Source organism: Scomber japonicus, chromosome 11, assembly GCF_027409825.1.
Source record: "Scomber japonicus isolate fScoJap1 chromosome 11, fScoJap1.pri, whole genome shotgun sequence".
Classification (NCBI taxonomy): Eukaryota; Metazoa; Chordata; class Actinopteri; order Scombriformes; family Scombridae; genus Scomber; species Scomber japonicus.
Genome location: NC_070588.1, coordinates 1,724,175 through 1,745,193, shown reverse-complemented (window position 1 = coordinate 1,745,193; position 21,019 = coordinate 1,724,175). Strand labels below are relative to the sequence as shown.

Here is a 21,019-nt window from a genome sequence, read left to right as displayed (position 1 = left end):
TGTCCTCCCTCCCTCCTTCTCTCTTTCTTTCCTTCCTCTCTCTTTCCTCCCTTCCTTCCTTCAGTCTGTCCTTCCTTCTTTCCTTCCTCCATAACCCTTTCTTCCTTCCTTTACCTCCTTCTTTCCTTTCCTCCTTTCCTTCTTTCCTCTGTCCTTCTTTCTTTCCTTTCCTCCCTCCCTCCCTCCCGCCTTCCTTCTTTCCTCCCTCCCTTCCTTCCTCCCTTCCTTCCTCCCTCCTTTCCTTCCTTCCTTCCTTCCCTCCTCCCTCCTTTCCTTCCTTCTTCCTCCCTTCCTTCCTTCCTTGACTTGAGGACAACAGGAGGGTTAATATTATATATTATAAGTTTTATGTACCCAAGGATTAACTGATGTTTGGCACATGAATCAATAATGACAACAACAGTTTTTAAACACCTTTAAAAATCCATTTCAACAAAAGCTGAACATGAAACGGTCTATAAGTGTCTGATATTAAACCATACTAAACAATGAATGACTAAAATAATCAGCAGGTGTTTACTGATGTTTGATTGGTTCTCAGGGAACCATCACACTCATCCTCGCCACAGACATGGCACGACACGGAGAAATCCTCGATTCCTTCAAGCAGAAAGTCGACAATTTTCACTACACGGACGAGGAGCACGTCACCTGTGTAAGCATTTATATATAATATAATATAATATATATAATATCACAATAATGTACAGTAATTAGGGCTGTCAAACGATTAATTGTTTAATCGAGATTAATCGCAGAGTTTCCATAGTTAATCACAATTAATGGCGTTTTGAATTGCATGTTTAAAATCCTGTTATTTTCCATTTGAAGGCAGTTTTAAGCCCATAATGTAAAGCATTTCTTACCAGAGTGTCTTAACTGGGAATCAATCACGGCTCTGCTGCGACTCCCACACTCCAAAATGGTCCTTTGGTGGAGCTGAGGCTGGCTTGGCTGCACCTGGGTGTTTAGCGTGGAGGTGCTAACTCAAACTCCACGTACTCCGGTGGTAGTTAAACTCCGTTTGACACAGGTTGCATTTTACTTTTGACTTGTCAACTGAAGCGTCTGGAAGTGTTTTAAAGTTAAACAAGCCGTTCAAAAGTCCAGTAGCTCTCTTACTTTCCATCAGCGCGGTAGGTTTACTGCAGGAGGCCACTTCAAAGCATAGCGCTACAGCTAGAGGAGCCGTCTACGGGGGAGGAGAAGGGACAAAAAGGCTTGACACATTAAAATGAGATTTAAAAAAATGAACGTGTTATGGATTGCATTAATCTGATCGAGATTAACGAGTTAACGCTGACAGCCCTAATATAATATGATATATATAATATCACAATAATGTACAGTAACATTACTATAATAAACAGTAATGTGACACTGATATATGAAAGTGTGTTTAAATGAAGGGCAGCATTGATGATGACCTTTGACCTCTGACCCTGTGCAGTTGAAGATGGTGCTGATTAAGTGCTGTGACATCTCTAACGAGGTTCGTCCCATGGAGGTGGCTGAGCCGTGGGTCGACTGTCTGCTGGAGGAGTACTTCATGCAGGTGAGACTGACATCCATATTTAATACTAATATAATACTAACATCCATATTTAATACTAATATAATACTAACATCCATATACTGTAGCTAGTGAGACACTACTAAAATACATTCTGTGTATATGTGTGTGTGTATGTGTGTGTGTGTGTGTGTGTGTGTGTATGTGTGTATATATGTGTGTGTGTGTGTGTATATGTGTGTGTGTGTGTGTGTGTTTATATGTGTGTGTGTGTGTGTGTGTGTGTGTGTGTGTGTGTGTGTGTATGTGTATGTGTGTGTGTGTGTGTGTGTGTGTGTGTTGCTCAGAGCGACAGGGAGAAGACTGAGGGACTTCCTGTGGCTCCGTTCATGGACAGAGAAAAGGTCACCAAGCCGACGGCTCAGATCGGCTTCATCAAGTTCGTCCTCATCCCGATGTTTGAGACCGTGATGAAGGTGAATATGAGGAAGACGATGATGTGTTTGAGACCGTGATGAAGGTGCACACACTCTTTGTTAGTGTCCATGAGGTTTAGTTTAAATTTAAAGGGTTAAAATGTGAAAATAAACGTATGAATAACTTCACACATTCTTTTTTTGTGGACCCAGCATCAAATTTCTGCTTTTAATCCATTTAGAGAGAATATATTAGAGGATTATGGTAAAAATGTCTAAGTGGTGTAACCATAAAAACTTTGTACCAAATAATTGAACGTTGCTTAAAAACAGTAAATAGTCAATAAAACACCTTCCTTCCTTCCTTCCTTCCTTCCTTCCTTCCTTCCTTCCTTCCTACCTAACACCATATCAACTAGTGTGGCATGATCTTACATTATAACTTTTATATTAAATAAAGCTAATGGAATACTATTGTTCTAAATATTACATTTCATCTGGTTACCATGGAGACCAGGAAACATTTATTGAGTATTCAGTATTAAGTATTCAGTATACCACAGTTCACTAGAACCTTAGTGACAGTTATAATATAAACACAGAGTATTAATACTGTGTGTGTGTGTGTGTGTGTGTGTGTGTGTGTGTGTGTGTGTGTGTGTGTGTGTGTGTGTGTGTGTGTGTGTCAGCTGTTCCCACAGATCGAGGAGGCGATGGTTCAGCCGCTCAGAGAGTCCAGGGACCGATACGAGGAGCTCAAACAGATCGATGACGCCATGAACGAGGTCGGTGGATTCCTGCGAGTGTGTGTGGATGAATTTTAATTTGTCGCCGGTGCAGATTGTGACCGAGCCGTGTTCCCTTCAGGTGCAGAAAAAGAAAAGTGAGAACCTGACTATGGGAAGCAAGAAGAAGTAAAACTTTTTCGAAAAGGTAGGAATTATTATTTTTGTTTTCTTTTTTTTTAAAAAGCTTTGAATTTTTTTACACTGAATTTTTTTAAACATTAGAAAAAATTCAGTTCTTGAAATTCAACAGCTTTTAAAATTCAAAGTCTGATTTCAATGAAAAAAAAATTCAGTGTTTGAAATGTGATGCAAAAAAAATTCAGTGTTTGAAATTCAGTGTCTCAAATTCAGAGTCAACATCCGGGTAACTAGACAGAAGCAATCAATCCCTGAATCAAATGGTTCACAGAGTATTTACCATTTTATTTGCCAAGAGAAATAAAATGGTAAAACTCAGCGAAGCGCCGTCGTTGTTTCTGCCCGTAGCTGACGTAGCTGAGACGTAGCTGAGACGTAGCTGACGTAGCTGACGTAGCTGAGACGTAGCTGACGTAGCTGAGACGTAGCTGAGTGGGCTTAACCGCATATCTTCACCGCCTTCCTGTGTCGGGGGTCACAGGACAAACGGAGCGTAACTTGATTGGCTGGATGGTGAACGATTTGATTCAGGGATCGATTGCTTCTGTCTAGTTACCCGGATATTGACTCTGAATTTTTTTCCTGTTAATTTTTTGTAAATATTAGAAAAAATTCAGAGGAAAAAAAAATTCAGTTCTTGAAATTCAACAGCTTTTAAAATTCAAAGTCTGATTTCAATGAAAAAAAAAAATTCAGTGTTTGAAATTCGATGCAAAAAAAATCAGTGCTAAAAATTCAAATTCAAAAGAATGAATTTTTGACTCTGAATTTTTTTACACTGAATTTTTTCAAATATTAGAAAAAAATTCAGAGGAAAAAAAAAATCAGTTCTTGAAATTAAACGGATTTTAAAATTCAAAGTCTGATTTCAATGAAAAAAAAAAATCAGTGCTAAAAATTCAAATTCAAAAGCAGATGGCCCAGATTAACTTCCATAGAAATGTTTCCCGTAGGGTTAGGGTTGGGGTTTAACTCTTTAAATGTGACTAAACCACACGGACACTAACAAACCTCAGTGACCATCATCCATGTGAAGCTGTCTCGTGTGTGTTTCAGCAGCAGAGTGAAGGAAGGAAGGAAGGAAGGAAGGAAGGACGGAAATAAAGACAGGAAGGAAGGAAGGAAGGAAGGACGGAAGGAAGGAAGGAAATAAAGACAGGAAGGAAGGAAGGAAGGAAGGAAATAAAGACAGGAAATAAGGAAAAAAGACAGGAAGGAAGGAAGGAAGGAAATAAAGACAGGAAGGAAGGAAGGAAGGAAGGAAGGAAGGAAGGACGGAAGGAAGGAAGGAAATAAAGACAGGAAGGAAGGAAGGAAGGACGGACGGAAGGAAGGAAGGACGGAAGGAAGGAAGGAAATAAAGACAGGAAGGAAGGAAGGAAGGAAGGAAATAAAGACAGGAAATAAGGAAAAAAGACAGGAAGGAAGGAAGGAAGGAAATAAAGACAGGAAATAAGGAAAAAAGACAGGAAGGAAGGAAGGAAGGAAGGAAATAAAGACAGGAAATAAGGAAAAAAGACAGGAAGGAAGGACGGACGGAAGGAAGGAAGGACGGAAGGAAGGAAGGAAATAAAGACAGGAAGGAAGGAAGGAAGGAAGGAAATAAAGACAGGAAATAAGGAAAAAAGACAGGAAGGAAGGAAGGAAGGAAATAAAGACAGGAAATAAGGAAAAAAGACAGGAAGGAAGGAAGGAAGGAAATAAAGACAGGAAATAAGGAAAAAAGACAGGAAGGAAGGAAGGAAGGAAGGAAGGAAATAAAGAGGAAATAAGGAAATAGGACAGGAAGGAAAGTGGGCCGGATTGGACCCCCTGGCGGGCCGGTTCTGGCCCACGGGCCGCATGTTTGACACCCCTGACCTGTATTTAAGTGGACTTATACTAATAATGACTTCATTTTTTAAATGTGACTAAACCACACGGACACTAACAAACCTCAGTGACCACCATGTGAATCTGTCTCGTGTGTGTTTCAGCAGCAGAGTGAAGCAGCGTGACGTACAGTTCGTCCTCCGCTCGCCTCGATGAGCTTCAGGAGATCAGCTGGAAACGTCCGCCATCGTTTTCGGTCTGAGGTGGAAGAAAAATGTTTGAAAAAGTGACGGACAGACGACGGCCGGAGTCTCGCAGCAGACGGACAATCCAAAGTCTTTCTTTCAGGGAACGTTTGTACAGCACAGACTCCAGTGAACAATATTTAGATACAGATAGATATTACATCGTTTTTTATTTGAGATGTGTTGGGGTGTTTTTTTACAGATTGTACAGATTTGTAGTGAGTTTTTGTTCTTTACTACAAAATATAAATAAATAAAAATGACTACTTTAATAACAAAATCATGTCTGGACTTTTAATTATCATTATTATTATTGTAACACCTTAACTCCTTCTTTTTAATATTAATAAACACTAGGGGTGTGACGAGATCTCGCGAGACGAAAAGTCGACGATATTTCTCGTCAAAGTGAATTTTGTCTCGCAAAGCTATAATTAAGGGGCGCACCAAAAATGGAGGGGGGGGGGGGCTCGGGCCTCTACAATGACAGCCTGAGGTAGGAGCAGGCCCGTCGCAACAGGACAGGCAAACCAAGCAATTGCCTTGGGCCCCGAGCTGGCTGGCGCTGGTCTTATATTTATGTGCATTTTTTGAAAATCATTGGTTACACGATGACATCATGATTTAAAATGCCACTGGTCTTAAGGGTAAATACACACTGATGCTATCATGCTAGATCCCAGTGTTGGATCAGACTCATCATTTAACTCTTTAACAATTTGGTGTCCACACATGATTGCGTGTTAAAAATATCTGTATATATCATATTATATTAATATAAAATATAATCTGACTTACAAAACAGAAACTCTGGGAACATGAAATATTGAATCGAATCGAGAATCGGATCGGGAAATCATTGACATACCCAGACCTGATCGTTTGGTTTGATCTGTTTATCTATCATGAATTTATAAGATGGAGTTTATTCTAATTTAATGGTATTTTAGTCGTATGTAGCAGGCATGAGTTACTTTCTTCCCTTTCTTTCTTTTATTCCTATAGAACCACGGCTGGGTGACGCCACCTCTCAACCCAAGCATTGAGAATAATAATAAACAAGTATTAAGTTCAGGCAATTCTGCATCCTGGTAGTTTGTGTGGCTCCAGTCTGAACCTTATATCCAACAATTCTGTTCATGAAAAACATGACATTACAAATCTATTCATTCTGGATGGCACATTTCACATTTCACATTTCACATACACAAATACTCAAAGATTTCACCCAACTTTAGAAGTTTCTTTTGGCCCTTTTCCACTGCACGATTTAGTAACGGTACGGTACGGTACGACTCTACCCGCTTTGTGCCCTTTTCCACTGGGGGCCGGACCTGGGAACCGTTACCATTGTTCGTACCTGTTTCAGAGGTGGTACTAACCGAGCCGAACTGATACTAAATTGTCACGTGAACGGCGCTGTCCACTGATTGGTCGAAGGAGATGTCGTCATACATGCGACGAAGCTCGGGGTCTTTAAATAATCACCCGCGTTAAAGCACAAACACAAACACAGCGAGAACTCCTCCCATTCCAAGTAGTCCGACTAGTACCTCTTGGCAGTGAAAAAGGAACAGGGCCGGTTCTAAAAGTGGGTAGAGTCGTGCCGCGCTAAAGCGTACCGTACCGATTCTGCAGTGGAAAAGGGCCATTAGCTGATTTAGCAGCAGAAAGCTCTCAGACGTAGCGTCCATGTTTCTGGTAGAGGTGGTGACTTTGATTGACAGGTGACACTTGGTAGGGGGCGGGGCTTCAGTGTTTGGGAGCAGAGAAAGAGGCTGATTTTTACACAACTTTGAAGCCTAATTTCATATATTTGGTGATTTTTTTTAATCATTCAAATTTGGCAGGGTGGTTAACAACACACTTTTCTGTGGTATGTCAAACTCAGAACACATATTTATTCTTACTTTACAGACTTTAATGACTTTTCTGTTTTCAAAACTTCTTTTCAAGCCTTTCAAGTTAGTACTCGATGCAGAAAAGTGTTCCATGTGACTGTTGTACTCATAATATATTATGAGACATATAATATATAATATAAAAGCAGGATTGTACTGTTGTAGTGAGTTAAATGGAGCTCATATTGAAGTAATTTATAAAGGACTGTATCTAATTAGTTTAATTATATACTGAATATTTTTTACTTTAATTAAAAAATAATGAGAAATAACAAACTGAACTAATACAATCACGCTCAAATCTAAATTAACACCTTTACTCTAACTACAATTAGACATTTTAAAACACCTTTTAGTTCAAATAGAGAACATTACAGTTACAACAAACTGCAATGTTACACAGATGTTGTTCTGACTTCCTGTTGTGTTACAGGAAGTCAGAACAACATCTGGAGCTCGTGTTTCAGGCGGCGACAGAGGAAACGCTTCAACGTTAGCTGTGATTTTTATTTTTTAAAAATAGGCAGAAATTTGAGCCAAACAATAAAAAAAATCAGTCTGCTTCATTGAGGCACAAAAATCAACTCAGATTCATCCAAAAAAGAAAAAAAGAAAAATAATAAACCTATGGCTCTTCTTTAAAGTGTCTAATCAGCTGGATGGCGTCTCCTTCTTGGACTTCTTGGTGCCGTTTGGTTTCTGCTCAGACTTCTTCCTCTTCTGCTGCTGCTCCTCCAGACGCTGCTGCTTCTTCTGCAGGTACAGCGTCACGTTGTCAAAGCTCCCCTTCTGGAGGTGATCGAAGCTGAAGCCGCTCCGAGCCGACGCTGACGGAGGAGAGGACGAGAGAGGAGAGAAAGAGGGAAATAAAGAGGAGAGATCATCCTCTTTTCAGTGTGACTATTCTACATCAGAGTCATGAGTAGCTGTGTGTTAGATAGATACACACATTAACACATTTGCACAACAATAAATGATACAATACTCCCTGTTGCCTCAATAAATACATAAATATATGAAGTACACATACTGCACGTTTCTGTACAAGGTAACAGTGAGAGGGTTACACCGATCCTAGCAGCATCATGTTACTGAGCTTTAATGTTGGGCTGTGAGTCAGAGTCAAGTTTGATTAAAGAAGAAGAAGAAGAAGTCTAATGAATGTGAATATGAGACTACAGAACTACAGACTAACTAAACTACAGACTAACTGTGTAAACTACAGACTAACTATATAAACTACAGACTAACTGTATAAACTACAGAAATACAGACTAACTGTATAAACTACAGACTAACTGTATAAACTACAGAACTACAGACTAACTGTATAAACTACAGACTAACTGTATAAACTACAGAACTACAGACTAACTGTATAAACTACAGAACTACAGACTAACTGTATAAACTACAGACTAACTGTATAAACTACAGACTAACTGTATAAACTACAGAACTACAGACTAACTATATAAACTACAGACTAACTGTATAAACTACAGAACTACAGACTAACTATATAAACTACAGACTAACTGTATAAACTACAGAACTACAGACTAACTGTATAAACTACAGACTAACTGTATAAACTACAGACTAACTGTATAAACTACAGACTAACTGTATAAACTACAGAACTACAGACTAACTGTATAAACTACAGACTAAATGTATAAACTACAGAACTACAGACTAACTGTATAAACTACAGACTAACTGTATAAACTACAGACTAACTGTATAAACTACAGACTAACTATATAAACTACAGACTAACTGTATAAACTACAGACTAACTGTATAAACTACAGAACTACAGACTAACTGTATAAACTACAGACTAACTGTATAAACTACAGACTAACTGTATAAACTACAGACTAACTATATAAACTACAGACTAACTGTATAAACTACAGAACTACAGACTAACTGTATAAACTACAGACTAACTGTATAAACTACAGAACTACAGACTAACTGTATAAACTACAGACTAACTGTATAAACTACAGAACTACAGACTAACTGTATAAACTACAGAACTACAGACTAACTGTATAAACTACAGACTAACTGTATAAACTACAGACTAACTGTATAAACTACAGAACTACAGACTAACTATATAAACTACAGACTAACTGTATAAACTACAGAACTACAGACTAACTGTATAAACTACAGACTAACTGTATAAACTACAGACTAACTGTATAAACTACAGACTAACTGTATAAACTACAGAACTACAGACTAACTATATAAACTACAGACTAACTGTATAAACTACAGAACTACAGACTAACTATATAAACTACAGACTAACTGTATAAACTACAGAACTACAGACTAACTGTATAAACTACAGACTAACTGTATAAACTACAGACTAACTGTATAAACTACAGACTAACTGTATAAACTACAGAACTACAGACTAACTGTATAAACTACAGACTAAATGTATAAACTACAGAACTACAGACTAACTGTATAAACTACAGACTAACTGTATAAACTACAGACTAACTGTATAAACTACAGACTAACTATATAAACTACAGACTAACTGTATAAACTACAGACTAACTGTATAAACTACAGAACTACAGACTAACTGTATAAACTACAGACTAACTGTATAAACTACAGACTAACTGTATAAACTACAGACTAACTATATAAACTACAGACTAACTGTATAAACTACAGAACTACAGACTAACTGTATAAACTACAGACTAACTGTATAAACTACAGAACTACAGACTAACTGTATAAACTACAGACTAACTGTATAAACTACAGAACTACAGACTAACTGTATAAACTACAGAACTACAGACTAACTGTATAAACTACAGACTAACTGTATAAACTACAGACTAACTGTATAAACTACAGAACTACAGACTAACTATATAAACTACAGACTAACTGTATAAACTACAGAACTACAGACTAACTGTATAAACTACAGACTAACTGTATAAACTACAGACTAACTGTATAAACTACAGACTAACTGTATAAACTACAGAACTACAGACTAACTGTATAAACTACAGACTAAATGTATAAACTACAGAACTACAGACTAACTGTATAAACTACAGACTAACTGTATAAACTACAGACTAACTGTATAAACTACAGAACTACAGACTAACTGTATAAACTACAGAACTACAGACTAACTGTATAAACTACAGAACTACAGACTAACTGTATAAACTACAGACTAAATGTATAAACTACAGAACTACAGACTAACTGTATAAACTACAGACTAACTGTATAAACTACAGAACTACAGACTAACTGTATAAACTACAGACTAACTGTATAAACTACAGACTAACTGTATAAACTACAGAACTACAGACTAACTGTATAAACTACAGACTAACTGTATAAACTACAGAACTACAGACTAACTATATAAACTACAGACTAACTGTATAAACTACAGAACTACAGACTAACTGTATAAACTACAGACTAACTGTATAAACTACAGACTAACTGTATAAACTACAGAACTACAGACTAACTGTATAAACTACAGACTAACTGTATAAACTACAGAACTACAGACTAACTGTATAAACTACAGACTAAATGTATAAACTACAGAACTACAGACTAACTGTGTAAACTACAGACTAACTGTATAAACTACAGAACTACAGACTAACTGTATAAACTACAGACTAACTGTATAAACTACAGACTAACTGTATAAACTACAGACTAACTGTATAAACTACAGACTAACTATATAAACTACAGACTAACTGTATAAACTACAGAACTACAGACTAACTGTATAAACTACAGACTAACTGTGTCAGAGGTCAGCGTGTTGTTTTTGGGAGCCGGAGGGAGAGATCATGTGACACTGCAGGTTATTCCTGTCTGTGTGTGTGCATGTGTGTCAGGGTATACATATGTGTGTGTGTGTGTGTGTGTGTGTCAGAGTGTACATGTGTGTGTGCGCATCTGTGTGTCAGGCTATATACATGTGTGTGTGTGTGTGTGTGTGTGTGTGTGTGTGTGTGTGTGTGTGTGTGTGTGTGTGTGTGTGTGTGTGTGTGTGTGTGTGTGTGTGTGTGATGACTCACCCTCCAGTGTCTCCCAGTGAGGTTTCAGGGCTTCAGTGACTCTGCTCAGTTCGGGACTCTCAGCTTCACGCTGGACGGAGAGTCAGAGTGAGACAGGAAATACATACATAAATATATATGGAGCTGTTTCATTTGGTTACCGCGGCAACCACAAGTCTGTTATTCACACAGTCAACTCAGAGTAATCCTTCATCTTGTTCAGTTTGTTTTTATTTCTGTATTAAAACAGAAGGAAGGAAGATATTTTAGTTGTTCTTATTTTAATGGAGGATCTGAGGTTTAGAGGATGTTGTGTTACTTGTATTTGTAGTTTAATGTTTGTTTGTGACACTGTGCCACACTAAAGTCTAATAATATCTCAGAATAATCCCACTGCACCTGCCAGGAGTCTTGTGTGTGTGTGTAAGTTTGCAGCGGTGCCTCGGTGGAGTCCATCAGCACCCAGAGCCGGCCGTCGGGGTCAAAGGTCACATCGAGAGGACAGAGAGGCAGAGAGAGGCTGCAGTGTTCGACCAGCTGCTCCTGATCCACCCTGAAGAACTGAACCACCGGCAGCCTGAAACACACACAGGAAACCAGAGTGTCTGCCACTGACCCTCATGTACAGAATTACACTCCACGACCCGGTAAACATCACACTGACCTTCCAACACAACTCATCCTAAAATACTCCCAACAAGCAGCAGAGACATCACTGTCATGTGAAGGTTAAAAACAGCTTCCTGTTGGCTTCATGTTCAAAGAGACTCTAGAAACAAACTGTTTGATCTTCAATAAAGATAGAAGACAGTCAAAGTACTGCAGTATTACAGTATATACAGTTAGCTAGTTTACACTACTTTATATACAGTTAGCTAGTTTATACTACTTTATATACAGTTAGCTAGTTTATACTACTTTATATACAGTTAGCTAGTTTACACTACTTTATATACAGTTAGCTAGTTTATACTACTTTATATACAGTTAGCTAGTTTACACTACTTTATATACAGTTAGCTAGTTTACTCTACTTTATATACAGTTAGCTAGTTTATACTACTTTATATACAGTTAGCTAGTTTATACTACTTTATATACCGTTAGCTAGTTTATACTACTTTATATACAGTTAGCTAGTTTATACTACTTTATATACAGTTAGCTAGTTTATACTACTTTATATACAGTTAGCTAGTTTACACTACTTTATATACAGTTAGCTAGTTTATACTACTTTATATACAGTTAGCTAGTTTATACTACTTTATATACAGTTAGCTAGTTTATACTACTTTATATACAGTTAGCTAGTTTATACTACTTTATATACAGTTAGCTAGTTTATACTACTTTATATACAGTTAGCTAGTTTACATTACTTTATATACAGTTAGCTAGTTTATACTACTTTATATACAGTTAGCTAGTTTACACTACTTTATATACAGTTAGCTAGTTTATACTACTTTATATACAGTTAGCTAGTTTATACTACTTTATATACAGTTAGCTAGTTTATACTACTTTATATACAGTTAGCTAGTTTATACTACTTTATATACAGTTAGCTAGTTTATACTACTTTATATACAGTTAGCTAGTTTACATTACTTTATATACAGTTAGCTAGTTTATACTACTTTATATACAGTTAGCTAGTTTACACTACTTTATATACAGTTAGCTAGTTTATACTACTTTATATACAGTTAGCTAGTTTATACTACTTTATATACAGTTAGCTAGTTTAGTCCAGTGGTTCCCAACCTAGGGGGGGGGGCCCTCCAAAGGGTCAGCAGATAAATGTGAGGGCTGCTGAGATGATTAATGGGAAAGAAGAAAAACAAAGTTCTGATTCACAAATGTGTTTTCAGTTTTTGGGCTTTTTCTATAATCTTTGATTTTTGCTGAAGTTTAGAGGGAAAAATCAGTATTTGGTGGAGCTGTAGGTATTTAACTCTCTCTACTGTTGTGGACAGTGCTGCTCTTCATGAGTGTTTCATGTTTCTTGAGGCTCACACACTGATCTGCATTATAAAAGCTGTACATATGTTAAACTCACCTCTCACACTGCACTGCCACATGTCGACCACCAGGGGAGCTGATGATGCGGCACACTGTTGGCTTCTGGGAGATAAAACAACGACATAAAGTCTCAGCTTTGTTACAAATTTCTAATCATTCATCTTTATAAAATCAGTTAATTTTTGCTGCCAGTGCTTGATGTACAACTTTGACTGATGAGTAGAGATGACCGGACCTTCTCTAACACTTAAAGCTACAGCAGCATTCACACCTTCGCATTCCCTTCAATGAGAAAGTGTCCAAACTTATGACTGCTTCTGTACATTCAGAGAGTCTTTTTGACTACTTGGGAGCAGCATAAAAAGCCTTAATGGTAAATAAATGGCCCTCATAAAGTATCATTCTACATTCAAAAGACAACTTCAAAAAACCCACAAAGATTTTATTAAAATGTGTGTAGATGTCTTTTATAATACGCATTTTTTCTTCTTCTACTATGCACTCTCTCTCTCTTTCTAAGAGTTTCTCAGCTGCAGATTTGTTTACACCCTAAAAAAATAAGATTTAGAGATCTTGTTTTAAAGTAGGACACAAATACAAGACACTGACACTATATTAACTGTTAAAGTCAGTCAGTCAGTCAGTCAGGTGCTGCTGCTGTGGAGACGGAGGGGTTTAATTTACGAGGCTCTAAAAGACTCAAACTGAGCACAGCTGACGTTTCCATGAATAAACTGCAGAGGAATGCAGCAGAGACGGAGACGCTTCATCCCTCCGTCTCCTCTGAACCGCCGGACACACCAAGCTGCTGCTGCTCACCTGGACACAATACTCACAAAAACCCTCCTTAACCCTCCTGCACCGATGATTGGTCCAATTTGCGGAAAAGTTGCGGTGATTGGACAAAATTGCAAGGCCTGCACATAATGGCGCGGATTGGTTGAATTTGTGTTAATTGTTGTGATTGCGACATCGCGAATTCCTGGAGGGACTGATATAAAGCCTGAATACACTGTTGTAGAAGTACTTTAAACTCATCTGGACTTCATGTTGCACTAATAAACTGTGTGTCAGTGTTTAGCTGCTTGCTGTCATCACAGACTCAGGAGCTCAAAGCTACAGGTGAGTTTTACAAAGAGGGAAAATCAAACTAGAACAAGCGGAGGAAGAGCCTAATTTCCACCGGGTCCGTCACCGGAGCTGATCGGTGTCTCTATAACCAATGAGAGTGTCTCCACCAGCAGCGTCTCAGCAGCTATCAATAGGCAGCATTTCTATTTCTGACGGAGCCGTTTCTTGTCTAGCGACAAGCTCAACAGAGCAGATTGCACCAGACAGGAAGTCAGACACTGAATCGGCATAATATAACTTCCGTCTTTCAAAATAAAACAACCTGTGCAGCCTCCCGATCGTATTTCAGCAACAAACAGGAATAAACCAGACAGATAAAGACTCCATCTAGCTACGTAGCTACTGACAGATGGGATAAGCACATAAATCAAAGAAAATTACCAAATCAACCAAAATTGAGAAAGTTAACAAAATCGGGCCGTTTAGTTGAGCTGCTACTACAGTAATTACGGTAGACTAGCTACTACAGTAATTACGGTAGACTAGCTACTACAGTAATTACGGTAGACTAACTACTACAGTAATTACGGTAGACTAGCTACTGCAGTAACTACGGTAGACTAGCTACTACAGTAATTACAGTAGACTAAAGCCACTCGTTGGGATTTGACTGGGCTGCCGTAATTACTGTATTAACAGTGCAACTTCATTTTAAAAGGCAGCTTTCTCTCCCAGAGCTCCGCTGCTGTAACGCTCCCGGTGTGAGTTGACGCCGGGCAGAGGACGGAGCTAAACCGTAGTGCAGCCGTTCCGCGCCGCTGACGGACCCGATGGAAATCCCCCGTCAAAGTGATTCATCGACATCATTCATTCTTCAGTTGCAGCTCGTTACCTTTTCTTCGTCGCCCTCAGAGCTCAGCTTTTCTTCAGACTCGCTCATGTCCCAACTCTGCAGCCTGCGACCCGACTCGTAATCCCACAGCTTCATGGTGCCGTCCTAACACACACACACACACACACACACACACACACAGAGTCAGACACACACACACACAGAGTCAGACACACACACACACAGAGTCAGACACACACACACACACACACAGAGTCAGACACACACACACACACACACAGAGTCAGACACACACACACACAGAGTCAGACACACACACACACACAGAGTCGCACACAGACACACACAGAGTCACACACAGACACACACACACAGAGTCAGACACAGACACACACAGAGTCACACACAGACACACACACACACACAGAGTCAGACACACACACACACACAAAAATATAAATGTTTTCAGATACAAACTGCAAATCGTGTGTGACTGTGTGTGTGTGTGTGTGTGTGTGTGTGTGTCTGACTGTGTGTGTGTGTGTGTCTGACTGTGTGTGTGTCTGACTGTGTGTGTGTGTGTGTGTGTGTGTCTGAGTCTGTGTGTGTGTGTGTGACTGTGTGTGTCTGACTGTGTGTGTGTGTCTGTCTGTGTGTGTGTGTGTCTGACTGTGTGTGTGTGTGTCTGTCTGTGTGTGTGTGTCTGACTGTGTGTGTCTGAGTCTGTGTGTGTGTGTGTGTGTGTGTGTGTGTCTGACTCTGTGTGTCTGACTGTGTGTGTCTGACTGTGTGTGTCTGACTGTGTGTGTGTGTGTGTGTGTGTGTACCCCTGATCCAGACAGCAGCCAGTGTGGATGACCTGATGGAACCAGCAGAGCGCTGACGAACCTGAGAGGAAGAAATCAGACTTTACTGCAGCAGTCGTGGTTTTAGCACCAACAGGAAGTGATTACCTGGATGTAACTCCCACAACCAGATACGTACATTCAGATTAGTCATAGTCTGGTTTTGACGTTCTGTTTTGTAGCTAAGAAGGAAGCTAAAGCGGCTAACGTCTCGGCGTGTGGTTATTGAGGGACGTTACAGTATCAAGGTGAGAGTCATCATAGCTTGCCGAGTATAGACCCAGAGATTAACGGCCATATCTGTTTTAACCCTTTATAGGACACTCATTGAAAGGAAGGAAGGGAAGGAAGGAAGGGAAGGAAGGACGGAGGAAAGAAAGAGAGAAGGAGGGAGGGAGGAAGGGAAGAAAGAAGGAAGGAAGGAAGAAGAAAGGGGGATGGAGGAAGGAAAGAAGGAAGGGAGGAGAGAAGGAGGGAGGGAGGAAGAACAGATGGAAGGAAGGAAAGGAAGGACGGAGGAAGGAAGGACGGAGGAAGGGAAAAAAGGAAGGGAGGAGAGAAGGAGGGAGGGAGGAAGGACGGAGGAAGGAAATAAGGAACGAGGGAGGGAGAAAGGAAAAGAGGAAGGGAGGAGAGAAGGAGGGAGGGAGGAAGGACAGATGAAAGGAAGGAAGGACGGAGGAAATAAGGAACGAGGGAGGGAGAAAGGAAAAGAGGAAGGGAAGAAAGAAGGCAGGGAGGAAGGAAAGGAAGGAAGGAAGGAGGGAGGAAGGAAAGGAAGGAAGGAAGGAGGGAGGAAGGAAAGGAAGGAAGGACGGAGGAAAGAAAGAGAGAAGGAGGGAGGGAGGAAGGGAAGAAAGAAGGAAGGAACGAAGAAGAAAGGGGGATGGAGGAAGGAAAGAAGGAAGGGAGGAGAGAAGGAGGGAGGGAGGAAGAACAGATGGAAGGAAGGAAAGGAAGGACGGAGGAAGGAAGGACGGAGGAAGGGAAAAAAGGAAGGGAGGAGAGAAGTGGAAAAGCTCCTGCTGTTTATTTCCAACACTAAAACTCGACATGTACATTAATACTGTAGATCAGGGGTGTCAAACATGAGGCCCGTGGGCCAAAACCGGCCCGCCAAGGCATCCAATCCGGCCCACTTTCCTTCTTGTCTTCTTTTCCTTCCTACCCTCCTATCATCTGTCCTTCTTTCCTTCCTCCCTTTCTTACTTCTTTCCTTCTTTGTTTACTTCCCTCTGTCCTTCCTTCCTTCTATCTTTCCTTCATCTTCTTTTCCTTTCTTCCTTTCCCCTTTCTTTTCCTTCATATTCCCTTTTCCTTCCTTCCTTCCTTTCTTCTTTGCATCTTTCCATCCCTCCTCCCTTCCTTACTTCCATCTTTCCTTCCTGTCTTCTTTTCCTTTCTTCCCTTGCCCTTCCTTCCTTCTTTCCTTCTGTCATTCCTTCCCTTCCCTCCTTTCTTTCCTTCCTATCACTTACCCTTCTTTCCATTCTCATTTCCTTCCGTCCGTCCTTCCTTCCTACCTTCCATCTTTTTATTGGTCCGGCCCATATGAAATCAGATTTGGCTGTATTTGGCCCTTGAACTAAAAAGAGTTTGACTCCTCTGCTGTAGATAAAAGCAGGAGGTAAGGAGGTGAAGTGTCTCACTGTGTGTGTCCCAGGCAGAAGGACTGGATGTTGTACGGAGATCTGAGGTGGCTCACTCTGATCTTCTCGTCGCGGTCGGCTGTGATGACGAATTTATCGTTGGGAGACATCGTCTGAAAAAAAACGTCAGAAAGAGAAGAAGGAGGAGGATGACAGTGAGTGTTTCCATGGTGACGGGAGGACTTCACCTTCCAACACTTTTACATTCAAATGTGTAAAAACGAGCTCATTTCTTAAACTTGAAGCAGTGGTGGACAAACAGCGGCTCGTGGCCCAAATCTGGCCCTGCAGCAAACATATTTGGCCCCCTTGTCGAAAACTTTGATTTTTATAGTTCACATTAAAACGTAATTTGTCATAAATGTACTGTAGATACACACAAAACAAAGCTCCTGTAAATCCCAAGCGGCATCACATTGTTCTTCACTTCTTTTTTTCCTTCTTTCCTTATTTTTATGTATTTTATCTTATTTTTTTTAAATTGTATTTATTAATTATTATAATTATTATTATTATTATATTTTACTTTATTTTATCTATTTATTTTCTCATCCATTCTCTCTTTAGTTTTTATACATTCTCTACTATTTTTATTCATATGTATGTATGTATGTATATATTTCAAATACATGTGTACATCTCAGTGGTTGCCATGGTGAATCTAGGTATCGGGGCTCCATTGATGATGGCTTTTATGCGGTTGTGCACGCGCTAAACTCAAGAAGAATATGAACATACTCAGAGTTGATTGAACTAATTCAGATCAGCTGTTCTGGAACCGGATACTCAGGGTTCAGGGTTAGACTCAGAGTTCAGGGTTAGACTCAGAGTTCAGGGTTCAGGGTTAGACTCAGAGTTCAGGGTTCAGGGTTAGACTCAGAGTTCAGGGTTCAGGGTTAGACTCAGAGTTCAGGGTTAGACTCAGAGTTCAGGGTTCAGGGTTAGACTCAGAGTTCAGGGTTCAGGGTTAGACTCAGAGTTCAGGGTTAGACTCAGAGTTTGTTGAACCTCCTACCTGGAACAACCCCCCAGGTGTTTAACTTTCATTATGTGCTGGGAATTACTCTGGAATTGGTTTTGATTTGACCAGAAGATGGCGCCGTAATGTATGAATCAAACACAGGTACCAATACAGGAGGCACCGATGATAGTTTAATCACTGAATGATGTAATTATTATACAGGATGACTCGTGATGTTTGAAAACATATAAAAATGATGAAGATATCAGCTGAGACATTTGGGCTTAGATTCAGCATAATACTGTTTGAATGAAGAAGTTGTTAAAAGAAATAAATAATAAAACTATAATGCTAACGAGAGCCACAAGAATAATAAAAAAAAGTTAATATAAATGTTTTGGTTTGAAAGTTTAATCTCTTTGTTTTAGTTTGAAATTCCTTGTGCGCTGTGACAGTGTTTGTGTTTCTCACCACGGCGAGCAGCATGGACAGGTGACCCATCTTCAGCTCGCCTTCGCTCTGAGGCGACGCCACCGAGAACGAGTAAACGTCTCCAGACTTATCCGCCACCAGCACCTCGTCCTCCGCACGGCTGAACACCAGGGACGTGCACCTCCTCACCACCCACCTGTGACACACACACACACACACACACACACACACACACACACACACACACACACACACACACACACACACACACACACACACAGACCTGGAATCACTCCCTGATTGGTGGAATTAAAGCTGTTGTTATTGGACTACGGAGCTGCTGAAGTTGTACCTGACGCTGATGAGCTTCCATGAGTCCTCACAGCGAAACAGAACCAGTCGCTTGCTGTCATCCGTCAGCGCCACCAGCTTTCCAGACGGAGACACGGCGAAGGCGAGGACTTTGTCACTTCCCGTTTCCTCTGAGGCGCCACTATCGCTGAGGACAGAGAAGACAACTGTAAACATTATGATTCCTATTCAAATTATACTCTTTCTACTTAAAACTCCTGTTGTTATCCTATTTAACAGAGAAGAAACTCTGGATTTATATTTACTAAGGTCTGTGTTTATATAAATTCTACAGAACAGATGTTGTAGTACATTGTTTCTCACCAAAAACACAACGTCAGACAAGTTCAGGTGACTGTTTTACCTGTTGCTGTCAGTCTTTGTATTCTTTGGTCTCTTCTCGGCGGTGCTGCAGTCAAACACAAACGTCTCTCTGCAATAAAGAAGAGATTATTTAAGACTGTGGGTGTGCTGTAACAATCAAGTGATCAATTATATGCATCTCCTACAATTTAGATCATCCATTAATTGTGTTGAGTCATTCATTTAAAAAAGCTTCTGAAATGTTCTCACTCAGGCGTCTTAAATGTGAATATTTATACTTTTTCAGTATCTTGTCTGTAGGAAATAGTCATACCGCACCAGTTAACACGGTCACCAGATAAACTGAAACACCAGTTAACACGGTCACCAGTTAAGCCGTAACACCAGTTAACACGGTCACCAGTTAACCCGCAACACCAGTTAACACGGTCACCAGTTAACCCTAACACTAGTTAACACGGTCACCAGATAAACCCTAACACCAGTTAACACGGCCACCAGATAAACCCTAACACCAGTTAACACGGTCACCAGATAAACCCTAACACCAGTTACCACAGACACCAGTTAAACCGTAAAACCAGTTAACACGGTCACCAGTTAACCCGTAACACCAGTTAACACAGTCACCAGATAAACCGTAAAACCAGTTAACACGGCCACCAGATAAACCCTAACACCAGTTAACACGGCCACCAGATAAACCCTAACACCAGTTACCACAGACACCAGTTAAACCGTAAAACCAGTTAACACGGTCACCAGATAAACCCTAACACCAGTTAACACGGTCACCAGATAAACCCTAACACCTGCTGTCTGAAACATTTCTCTTATGATGTTGGTGGTGATGATTAAAAAAATAAATGGTAAAATACAATGTTTTATACATCTTGTCAGTTTACCAAAACCTTTCACATGTATGCACAATTAAACATTTATAAACAAGCAGACGTCCATCATGTCCACGTGATTTCCTAAACGTGTAAAGGAGATTTTAGTCACTGGCTGACAGCTAATTATAGGCTCTACTAATCACCGCAACATTTAAAACATTTAAATCATCCCAACCTGGCTTGTTTGGTGTGAATTGCTGTGAATTTTGTGTCGCAGCTTAGAATAAACCACTGTCCACAAAACCCCAGAGCCGCCATGTCTGTTGTATATGTGTGCGTGTAGCAGCGGCCATAGCATAGCAGCCCTACTCTGCCCTCCGATTGGCTCAACCTGACATTCCAACCGTCATTCTAACCAATCCCACTCCTCGTGCGTTAACCTAACCAATCAACCCCACGAGGGCAACGAGCATTAGCCAATCAGAGGCAGAGTATGAAAGAGGCCAGTCATGAAATTCGACACCCTGGCTCCTTAGCAACCAGCATTCCCACGCGGAGGGGAGTGTTCCGTCGCGCGGATTTTACGTTGACTCCACAGGATACGTCACGCCCCCTGCAAGAAAGTACACAATGTACACAAGAGGCTGTAATGTGGCGAAGAAAGGCAGAAAAACGCACTTTTGACTGTCTGTACCGCCATATAAACATAACCCGTTAAAGGTTCAAGCTTAACATTGACTATGC

At 40.1% G+C, this 21,019-nt stretch overlaps 2 protein-coding genes across 3 annotated transcripts in view; one reads left to right on the top strand and one right to left on the bottom strand.

Moving 5' to 3' along the window:
- Positions 1-2,862, top strand: part of pde9aa (phosphodiesterase 9aa) — a 40,690-nt gene extending 37,828 nt beyond the window's left edge. For both annotated transcript variants that reach the window (XM_053328882.1, XM_053328883.1), the window contains 5 exons: positions 542-655; positions 1,451-1,555; positions 1,861-1,989; positions 2,619-2,714; positions 2,797-2,862. In XM_053328882.1, coding sequence (XP_053184857.1) covers positions 542-655; positions 1,451-1,555; positions 1,861-1,989; positions 2,619-2,714; positions 2,797-2,847 — 495 coding nt within the window. In that variant the 3' untranslated portion in view covers positions 2,848-2,862. The remainder of the gene's footprint in view (positions 1-541; positions 656-1,450; positions 1,556-1,860; positions 1,990-2,618; positions 2,715-2,796) is intronic.
- Positions 2,863-7,280: 4,418 nt separating this feature from the next.
- Positions 7,281-20,812, bottom strand: wdr4 (WD repeat domain 4). Its single transcript, XM_053328885.1, has 11 exons — positions 20,511-20,812; positions 19,480-19,548; positions 19,117-19,263; positions 18,804-18,960; positions 17,372-17,484; positions 15,705-15,765; positions 14,917-15,021; positions 12,991-13,055; positions 11,325-11,502; positions 10,947-11,016; positions 7,281-7,640 (listed from the first exon to the last, which is right to left on the bottom strand). Exons 1-11 carry the CDS (start codon positions 20,591-20,593, stop codon positions 7,465-7,467), a joined length of 1,224 nt encoding a protein of 407 aa, XP_053184860.1. The 5' UTR covers positions 20,594-20,812; the 3' UTR covers positions 7,281-7,464.
- Positions 20,813-21,019: the final 207 nt, after the last annotated feature.

Coding starts and splice junctions, on each gene's coding strand:
- wdr4 (XM_053328885.1), bottom strand. CDS start 20,593: ATGGCGGCTCTGGGGTTTTGTGGACAGTGGTTTATTCTAAGCTGCGAC. Junction 19,264..19,479: donor ACAAAGACTGACAGCAACAG/GTAAAACAGTCA, acceptor CTCTGTCCTCAG/CGATAGTGGCGCCTCAGAGG. Junction 7,641..10,946: donor TCACTGGGAGACACTGGAGG/GTGAGTCATCAC, acceptor CTCCTCCGTCAG/CGTCGGCTCGGAGCGGCTTC.